Here is a 10,507-nt window from a genome sequence, read left to right as displayed (position 1 = left end):
GGATGGGGAAGGCCTGCGCCCCCATTCATATGGAGGAACGCCGCTTGGGTTTGACATTAAATGCCATGTTGTACAGTATGTCTATTTGCTGTTCTGTTCTGTTCGGTTCTGTTCTGTACCTTCCTGCCGACTGTTCCGACTGACGGCCCCTGCCACACCACTCCTCCAGCCAGATGTGTGCGTTATTTCGCGCTTGTGGTACTAAATTGGGTGATAACTCCTTTTTAATGGCTGCAATGCTTTTGGCCCTGGCTCTTTGGTTGTTGTTCCTGTTGCTGCTGTTGCTTTGTTGCTTTGTTGTTCTAAGTTTTATTTTTATTTGTCTCGCTAAAACTCAATTTTCGAATCAAACAACCACGAGGATTTCTCGTATCTCCCCAAACACTTGTTCCCGATCCTGTCTCTCTTGCTGTTTGCGTTGTGTTTCGCCGATGATGCCCTCAAAAATTAAAACAAAAGCAAAAGAAATAGATACTGGATGTTATGATAGAAGATGTGGATACCCTAGAAGATCCCTAGATTCTCTTCAAGATATGTGAATCGATTTTTGCTAAGAAATGTTGAAGAAAATTCAACTTTAGTTTGGCTTGAAATTTATTTGTATCATAAATATACATGCAGGGCTCTATAGAGTAGGTAATACCTTCAGAAAGAACATGGTTTTCATCACAAAGAAGTGTATTTCAAACGACTGTTCCTATCACAGCTATATATTAAAGTGATCTTATTCAATTTCCTCCATAAAACAGAAGAATCTGGATCAACTTTTCCACCAAATATCTTCCAAGCGCAGGACTTCCCTTGAGTTTCTGCAATCCCTACCTTTCTTGCCTTACAAACATCTATGCAAAATCATCATACCCTTCGTTCTGCAAGGGGTATACCCAACATTGTCATGTTATTTGTTGTTGCTATTGCCACCATTGCTTTTATTGTTGTTGATGACGCTGACGCAGAGGCTGACGATGACTCTGTGGCATGGACCACTGCCACTGCCTTTGATTCTGGCATAGGGATTGGCATTCGTATAGGATTGGAGGCTGGGATGGGGTGGGGGAGGGATTCGGTTCGGCCAATCCTCCTCGTACGTTGTCACAAATGCAAATAATGGCACAATTGTGTTGTGCAGCTTTTTAACTGCTTTTATTATTTAATTCCTCAATAGAGCAATGCTATGGAATGAACATATTAATATGGAACCCCACTACATGTGTGGATTCCATGGAATGTGCAGGAGAATGTAGACATAGGAATATAGTCGTTTATGTGTTGTTTTGTATATGAATCCCAAGTTAAAGGTAAAGAATTTTGGTGAATTTATGAAGGCTTATAGGGCTTTTTTTTTGCAGTAGTTTTATAGCAGTAAAATGATGAGATTAACAAAATTTTAATACAATATATAATATAATAATCATATAATAATTGTCAATAAATAAAAAAACAAAAAAAAACATGTTTAATAACTATTATTATATTTTAAATTTTTATTTATAATTTTAATTTTTTTTTCTATTCTATTTTCTTTTTAAATTTATTTTGTATAATTTTTTTTCCTTATTTTATTTATATTATTATCATTTTTTACTGTAAATAACTTCAATTTGATATTTCGTTAAAGAACTATAAATAATTCCAAAGGACTACATAATTTATATACTTTATCGATCTGCCAGAGATCTTTATAAATAAAAAACAGAAACATAAAAGGCACCCAAAGCCCAAACCCTTGGTGACGGGACGGAAACAAAGAACTAATTATCATCATTATCGAATTAATGCAATCGATTAGCATATTCGCTTTTACGATTCGATTCCCCCCCTCAGTCGATAATTTACAACATTGAATTTATTATTATTGGCATTTCTTGATTTCTCCTCGTCAGCTGCCATCCATTGAATTCTTCTTTTACGGTCCGCAGGAGAGATGTATCCAGCAGATGCCACTGCCATTGCCGTTGCCGTTGCCGCTCGGGGATTGGGGATTGGGGATCGTACCTGTTGAGTGCTCTTGTGGCTGCCGGCTTCACTGGTCATCAGGTTTATGTGGCATATAATTTTTGTCTTTTTTTTTCTTATTCATTTCGTTCATAAAAAGACGCCATCGTAAAATTTTTTGATGACGTTTGTCACCGGCTGCCTTCTGGCTTTCATGGCAATGAAATTTTTGCAGTTTTTGTTGTTCTCCCATTAAATCGATATATTTATGACACTCCACTTAAGCTCCATCAAATTAAGTATTTTTAGTTGGGGGGCCTGACCTGTTTTTGTTTTTTAAATTACGAATTTTGTGGACAAACAAAGATGAGATGTTTTATTTGAGTTTTCAAAAGAGGTTTTCTGATGAAGAATGTGCATTAAATGTAATTTTATTTACAATTTTACACAGTTATATTTCTGCTCTTCGATCAGCGATCAGTGATCCTTTTCTTTTAATCAAAAAATCTTCTTCGCGCTCCATTCATATCGAATATCAGTCTTAACCCAAGGCCCCATCCTTGATCGACTGATCGAGCCATTAGCATTCAAAATAAAGTCAATACCAGACAAACCATGGAAATCGAAACGAAAACGTATGACTCGAAATTAACTGCAAATCGTTAACAATAATTCAGCGGACAGTTCGTTCAACAGCTCGCCCCGGCACGGAAAGAAGAGTCCCAGAGTGGAAGACACAGATTCAGATGCAGACTAGTTTTGCATTTAAGGCGAGGATGATCGTACATTTTAATGGGCATATTTCACGCCAGCTCCCCCCTTTCTCGCTCTTTCTCTACGAGTATCTTCGGCCCACGACGAATTCATAAAGTATCTCGCACTTTTTTTTAATGATTTCTGAGTTACAACTCAAGAGTCGAGAGCCAGAGAGCCGGAGAGCCGGAGAGTGGAATCTTTAACTCTGATTTCCCCTTGCCGGATCGTTGCGTCTTGCATCTCTTGGCTGTTGCAACGCGCAGCAGGTACAATGCAACAATTTGGCGGCAACTTATGACAGCGCGGCCATCGCAAATAAACTCAAATGGCAATGAAGAAAACGAATGCGAGAATTTATGCAGCTTTTTGCAGCAACAACGAAGAGAGGAGGCTGATGTTGCGGCGGCTTTCGTGTGCGCACCTTAAATTATGAATATTACCAAATGGGTCAATTCGAAATAAATAAGGCAACGGTCTTCGCCGGCCAGTCGATCCGATCCGATCCGATCCTCTCTTCAGCCTCAGCCTCGTCGTCGTCCTCGTCGATTGGCCAAATAGAGTTGTCTCTGTCGCAATTTCTCATTGAGCTGTCGCCTGGGTTTCCTGGCCAAACGGCAAAACGGGGCACACGCATCTCTACCCAGAGGATAACCAGAAGAGGATCGGCCTCGTCCTCTCTCTTAATATCGCTCATGCATCTGGTAATCTATGCGCAATTAGCGGCGTACATCAGATTTAGTATTCTGATTGCCTTCGCCGAGAGATCCCCCAGTCCTCCTCTCGCTCGTAAATATGATATGGAATTTGTTGTTATTCTTTTAGTTAATCTCAAAGACTGGCTAAATCTCCGTTCTTCGGCTGGGGCTCTTCTCGTCTGCTAGATGCTATTTAGTAGACAGGCAGGAAATGCAAAAGAAATATCTTAGATTTTGAGTAGGTTGTGGTTTGGGGATGGTTTCATGGATGGCTCTTCTTAAGAGTACGCGTAGATTGAATCAAATATTATTTAATTACGGAGAAACAAGTTCTGTGGTTAAAAGGAATGATGTTTGAATGCTGAATGGCTTTTAGAGAAGTTTAACAAACGACCCATGTGATCTATGAATTATTGCAGGAATTGTCAGGAAACTATAATTTTCAATAGTTTTATAGACTCCTCAAGCCATCTTATATCATACAACCTTCTATATATTCATTTAGAGATCACTTGGTTTAAGTTTACTCTAAAGTTCTTAAAGTCCGACAAAGATTTCTTGGTTTTTTCCACAGTCTCAAATAAATTATTTTGAAGATCATCAGCGAACTGTTTCTATAGATCAAGCTTAATTAACTTCCCATAAAACTCACTTACTAAGCCAATCGATGTTTCCAAAGTTCTACATAGGTTTTCCATTAAAATTGGTTAGGAATTTTTTAAAATATTTAAACATCTTCTTGCGATAGAATATCGACCCAATTAAACACCAAAGTTCTATGTTTATGTTTCCAGTAGATCTACAAAGTTATAGATCTAGTTCTTGTATAATTTCTTAATTCATTATTCTCTACCGAAAGACTCTCCCACCAAAAGATCCACGCTTTTGTAGATCTACAAACTAAAAGATGTATTTCCTATATAATTTCGTATACATTTTCTTCAAAATCATCATGAAACTCTTTCTAAAGAACCCCCAACCCACCAAATCAATGTTCCTAAGGCTATAACCATATTTCCTGAATAATTTCATATTAATTCCTTAGGCACTCTATATACACTCACCAACCAATCACACATCATAAACCGGGCATAAAAACCCATCAATATATCGCTTAAGACACATGATCGCCCAAAACCCAACCCAACCCAAAGCATATCACATCTATAAATCCCACTCAAAAGCTGACCACTAACGTATGGATCCTGCTCCTCCCTGGTGTGATCTTGTGATCTTTATGTGTATCCCATAACCATGGGATGGTGGTGTGTGGGCGGTCGGCGGTCGGCGGTGATAAATCCCTGTTAAGTGCATCCCATTAATGTTTCTTCGACTCTGCCGCGTGACTCTTCGACTTTGGTGGACACTGGAAAATGGTTTTGAGGCGCTTCCGTTTCAACGACACTTCCTCTCTCTCCCTCTCCCTCTGCCGAAGCGATCATAAATTTTCCAATTTGTTGAGCACCTTCTCTGCTGGCTTTGGTTTTTGTTTCAGAAGATGCTCTTTCAATTGGTTGAATGCCATAAATTTTGATTAGTATTTTGTAACCATCACAGCACATCATCAAGTGGGCGAGGGATACTCGTATACCATCTGAAAAGCAGGGGACAGATGTTCCTTCACACCCAAAGAGGAAAAAACACACATTTCAAGTTTTTTTGCGGCAATACCAAAAGAAAATTTATAATTAAATAAACAGAGAGATAGACAGACAGAAAGACAGCCGGTTTGTCCGTTGAGGTCCTCTCCTGTTTCTCTCTCTCTCTCTCTGTGTTTTGGCCTTGTCTTAGATTTTACGATCCAGCTCATAAAATTAAAGATTTTACGACTTCTGCCATTATTTGACAGTAAACAAGAGTAAACATCACAGACGGGGAGAGAAGTCTAGTCTCTTTTCTGGGTTTTTCCATTTCCTATCCACCTGGATAGGAATGCTCTGGGGCGTGACAGATTTGTCGCCTTTGACGTTTGAACCCGCCCGTCCGCCGCTTGTCAGCTGTCAAAAAATTCTACGCTGATGAGAAGATGATGGCCATTAAGCCCCCCACAGACGACCAACGACCACAACCTCATCAAAAGCGGACTTTTATTGTTATTTAATTGTTGAACTGTGTTCTCCGCAGACGTTCGCATTCGCGTACGCGTTATATGTACATAAAATTTAATTTTATGTGTGGCCCGGCGAGCCACATAGAGAGAGAGAGAGAGAGAGAGAGAGAGAGTACCATTTGAAATAGTCAAAGTGACCCACCCGCTGGTTTTTAGTGTGAAAATCACTTAAGCGCGTTTACCGAATTTACGACGACAGACTCTAACGATGGATAGGGAATCGTTTCCGCTTTTACGAGCTGCTTCCAGCCATCATCCAGCCAATGGAAGAAGCTTATTAAAATGATTTAGGGACATTGCCTTTGAGAGTAGAATGTGAAGTGCCCATGAGGGCAGAGAGAGTTTTATCTAATTTTTGGATGTGCTTATAATTGGGGATATACTGAATACTTGTTTATAATCTATAAAGCGTTTTTGGGGATTTTGAGGATCAATATATTAAGGAACATACTTGAAACATAAATAAGTTACGGAACAGATTAAATAGTTTAATTTTTATGTATTTAATATTTAATATAATAGTTTAATATTTATTTTTTAATAGGATACCTATATTTCTACACTTTTTGTCCACTTTTTCTGTATCACAGGTATTTATACCTAAATTAGAGATGTTTTTTCTAGGGCTAAGAATATTTTCTAAACATTTTAGAAAAAGGATTTTCGGATTCAAAAAAATATAGAATTCTGAAAGCATGAATCATTAACCCGAAAAACTTTAGCCGCATGTTAACGACCTTTTTGGTTGAAAATGTCGAGCATCATCCGGAAGTACCCCTCGATCCGTACCTTCCCTGATTTCTTGTCTTATTTTCTATGACCATGATAATATTTAACTTACTAGCTTTCCAAATCAAATGGTTATGTCTAATTTCTGTCTAATTCTGGCTTAAAATTGAGACATTTTCTAACATAGACCTTTAGCACAGATAATTCTTTATCTTTATCGCTAGATTTTCGTAGCTGGTACTCGAAGAATTTAAAGATATATTGTTTAATATTGAATTATCAGAACTAATACGTGCATATAAACATTTTTAATAGTACAAGTACAGGGATACAAGACTAATTCAAGTCTTCAAGTCCAAGGATACAAGAGAACTATTGTACAATTCTTGTTGAAACCACAAACTGTTTTCCAACGAACTCCTGACCTATCCCACACAATTTTTAACTCCTTTCATCTATAAACCAAATCACAAAACCATGACAATCAAAACAAACCTCGTAAACTCCAAAGAGAACCCCGATAAAAACTGCCACCCATCTGGTTTGTAAACCACATTTTACAAAGAACTCCCGTACCCTCTGTGCAATATACTCTCCTCGTTCTTCTGGCGAGCAGTTGTCAATCAGGGGGGCATAAATCAAACGTCAAATGCAGGACCACATGGCCAGGACGCAGTCCATAAATCAGTCAGCAAAAAGGGGCATTATAAAGAAACTATAAATATTTGTGTGATTGACGTGCAGACGCTGCCTGCACTCATAAAAATGGAATTAAAAGGACATGAAATTTTAACACATTTATGGAGTCAGCACAAACACAAGCACACGCGCACACAGAGCACGCCCTGATGGGCTGATAAGGACACATTATCAGGAGCGGGGAGAGGTTAGCGGAGGAGGCCCTGTCTGCCATCATAAAAAGCATAATTACGGGGCATTTTGTGCTAATGTGATTCCCTTTGGACGCTCGGCTGCCGCCCTGCCGCAGGGCGTTGGCCGTTTTGGCAAACAGCAACATTTCTTATCGTGGCAGCAGGATGTGGGAGGATGTGTGGAGCAGCAGCAGCAGGGCGAGGAGTACCCATAATGCAGGCTCTAGCCCGTAGCCTGGCAACCCTGGCAGGAGAGCAGAGCGAGCGTCTCTCCCTCTCGCTCTCTCGCTCTCGCATAAATCACTCATTATGAGGCGTAATTAATGCGACGACTATATGGCGACCTAAATTTTCTATAAATCATCAGATTAGACTCCGTCGTTCCTCCAAAGGAGAACAGAACATATGATGTGTATCCTCCTTAGATATGCATGCGAATATATACACATACACATGTATATCTGTGTGTAGAAGTGTCCTTTAAATCTATTGGCAGCTTCGTCCCATGGCTAATGATGTCATAGAAGGGGGACGGGTATGTCTAATGGATATACGGATAATTAAGCTCCTCAAAGACTACATCACAGATACATGACTAAGCAAACGGATATGCGCGTTTGAGTTATTGTTAATTTAGGGGAAAATCCATCAAGAATCCAGAGAAGTTATAGCTGGAAGATATCTGAGAAAGATGATTTGGAAAACCAAAAGATATGCGAGATTCGAATGGCATGGAAATTGGAGAAGTATTCTCCACTCTTTATCTTTGAAAACTTTGAAAACCCCTCTAAAAATCATACGGAATTAAGGAATCAAATTAATCAATCAATCACCGACAAAAGCAATATTTTTCTATCAAAATATTCTGTATACAATAGGAACTTTCATTCGCATCCTCGTTCAATCGTCTTATGGGTCCATTCAAGGCAAAAGTATAGTCCGTAAACCGTACCACACCCTCGAACTGTCCCAAACCAGGCAGCGTTTGCACTTGAAGCCTGACCTCGGACTGATGTTGATCCAGCGATCGATGCCACAGCTCTGCGGCAAGCACGCGATCCAAAGACAACAGCTGACACGGCGGATGATTGGATGCCACCAGTTTGTTGATTTGCAGGATGATAAAACGGGCAGCGCGTACAACATTGATATCCTTGAAAGGGATACTCGAGGGCTTGTGGCACAGGCAGTACTCTGCGGGTATGTGGGCCATCGAACAGTCCCGCTGTTCGGGTATTGGCAGGAACAGACTTATCCCTCTTGGGAGATCCTCTTTCAGCAAAGGGCTCTCCAACTGCTGGCTGCGCAGGCGAATCTCTTGATCCTCCAGGGCTGCCAGGTGTGGCATGTCCAAAAGGGTGGCATGAAGATCATAAGCGGTTACCAGTCGCCTGCTATTCATTTTCAGATTCTTTACAGCCAAAGGATACCGCTCTTCCAGCCATTCGGGGTAGGAAATGATGGCCAGAGGCTGACTAACCTCCATTTGAGCCTGATTGGTCGCTGAGAAGGTATTGGAGTCTCCATCCTTCAGGCCATAGTTGGACACAAACAAAATAAGTGTATTATTAAGGATTCCCCTCGCCATTAACTTTTGAAACATCTCGAGAAAGGGTTTGTCCAGTACCCTGCCATATTGGAAGACGGCGTGTATCCCTTGAGTCCACCAGAGAAACGAGAAGAAGCGGTGCCTCTCATGAAGGGGCAACTGTTTGTAGAGAAAGTTCAGCAGGACCGTGGCATACGTATCCTCCTCATTGCAGTATGCACCATGGCGTATCTTCTTCCTGGTCTGCTGCCACATCTCCAGGAGCGCAGGACGCAGATAATAATCCGTGGGCTGATGCTCAAAACCTGGTTTGTCCAGGGTAAACAGGCCCATGTCTATGTTATCCTCCCCGAAGGCCGTTTCGTAGCCGGCATTTTGGAACATTTTCCAGAGGAAGGGACACCTATCGAGGCCTCTTTTGGAATCCAAGCAGAAGTCCTTGATCTCCTGGCTGTTCCAGCCCGTTAACAGGGGAATCATGCTCTCAAATGAGCTGCTGCCCACGCGGCTGAAGCCCATGAACTCCACATGCGGCAGGTTCTGCAGGAAAGCGTACGTATGGACCATGGCACGAAGAAAGTGTAGATGGGAGACCGAATCCAGGCCCAGGATCAACACAGAAAGGCTATCCGGGGAGGTGGCAGACTGAAGTTTGGGCAATCCTTGACGGCGTCTCCTTTTCACTGAAGGTTTCTTCACAAAGAAGTGCACTCCATTATAGAAATTCGATCCATTGAAGCACACTGCACGCACAATATCCCCATGGACTTCCATCTCAAAGGACCTTCGATCCAACATCTCTATTTCCTGGTGATACAGCAGCCGATTCTCAAAGTCTGTCTTTCGTTCCACCACATAATAAGAGCAGTTCAGATCCGTTCTATTGTCATCTCGCGTCTTGAGATACTTGCCACTCTCATTATGGATGCTCTCCACAAATCCCTCACTGGGACAGATGTAATTCCTCAATTCCCACCAATGATACCGGACATCCGGACAGTAAGGAGACGTTGTCATAATCCTACAGCCATTGGTATTTACAAAATAATTTTCTAGAATCGCGTGCTCTTCGTACACGAATCGATCGAGAAATGGATCCTTTAGGAAGTAAAAGGTGACACAGCAGAACAATCCAAAAGATAAACAACTGCAACAACACGCCAAACACATTTCATATTTGACAATACTCTAATTTTTCATTAAGGGAAATTCTAAGGGGACTTTGATGATTAAAATATGATGCAAAATAATGGGAAATTATGGTACAAATGGTCACAGATCTTCAGTATAGAAATGGAGAATGGAATCCAATTAATTTCTATAGAACTCCCTTAAACCTAATCGTGCGTTAAGATATAGTAATGTATATCATATTTTATTTGCTTTCGTTGTGTTTTTATTTAAAGCCTGATTATTATAGGATAATCATAAAAATATGATGAAAAGAATGAGAAATTGGGCTTGAAATGGTAATAGATCTTTAGAAAAAGAAATCCTCAAAAATTCTGTAGACTTTTGATGGAATCTAAATGATTTCTAGAAGCAACTCTTGAGCTTAAATCATTTTACATTAAACAAAATATTTAGTCCCCATCAATATATCATCAAATCATTGATCCATTTCTTCAGTTTCCCAAACAAGCAACGCTTAAACCCTGTACCACTCCAAAGAACTGATTTCTTGGCCCCCAACTTCCGTTTTTTGAGGCCATTTCTGGGCCACTTTTCGTAATTATTCGATTGAAACAGAGGTCCTTTTTAGCCGAGGGGCTGCTTTTTCTGTAAAATAACAATAAACTAAAAGGTCCACTCGTGCATAAAGCATTCGCGTTCCAAAGTGGAAAGGGGGGGCCCAGTGGCG

General features: G+C 40.5%; 1 protein-coding gene across 1 annotated transcript; it reads right to left on the bottom strand.

Moving 5' to 3' along the window:
* Window positions 1-7,921: 7,921 nt before the first annotated feature.
* LOC4818040 (uncharacterized) lies at window positions 7,922-9,849 on the bottom strand. Its single transcript, XM_001357234.4, has one exon. It carries the CDS (start codon window positions 9,814-9,816, stop codon window positions 7,927-7,929), a length of 1,890 nt encoding a protein of 629 aa, XP_001357270.4. The 5' UTR covers window positions 9,817-9,849; the 3' UTR covers window positions 7,922-7,926.
* Window positions 9,850-10,507: the final 658 nt, after the last annotated feature.

This window comes from Drosophila pseudoobscura, chromosome 4 (genome assembly GCF_009870125.1).
Source record: "Drosophila pseudoobscura strain MV-25-SWS-2005 chromosome 4, UCI_Dpse_MV25, whole genome shotgun sequence".
In the NCBI taxonomy this organism is placed as follows: domain Eukaryota; kingdom Metazoa; phylum Arthropoda; class Insecta; order Diptera; family Drosophilidae; genus Drosophila; species Drosophila pseudoobscura.
The sequence above is the reverse complement of the archived record's forward strand: the minus strand, read 5'-3'. Positions and strand labels throughout refer to the sequence as shown.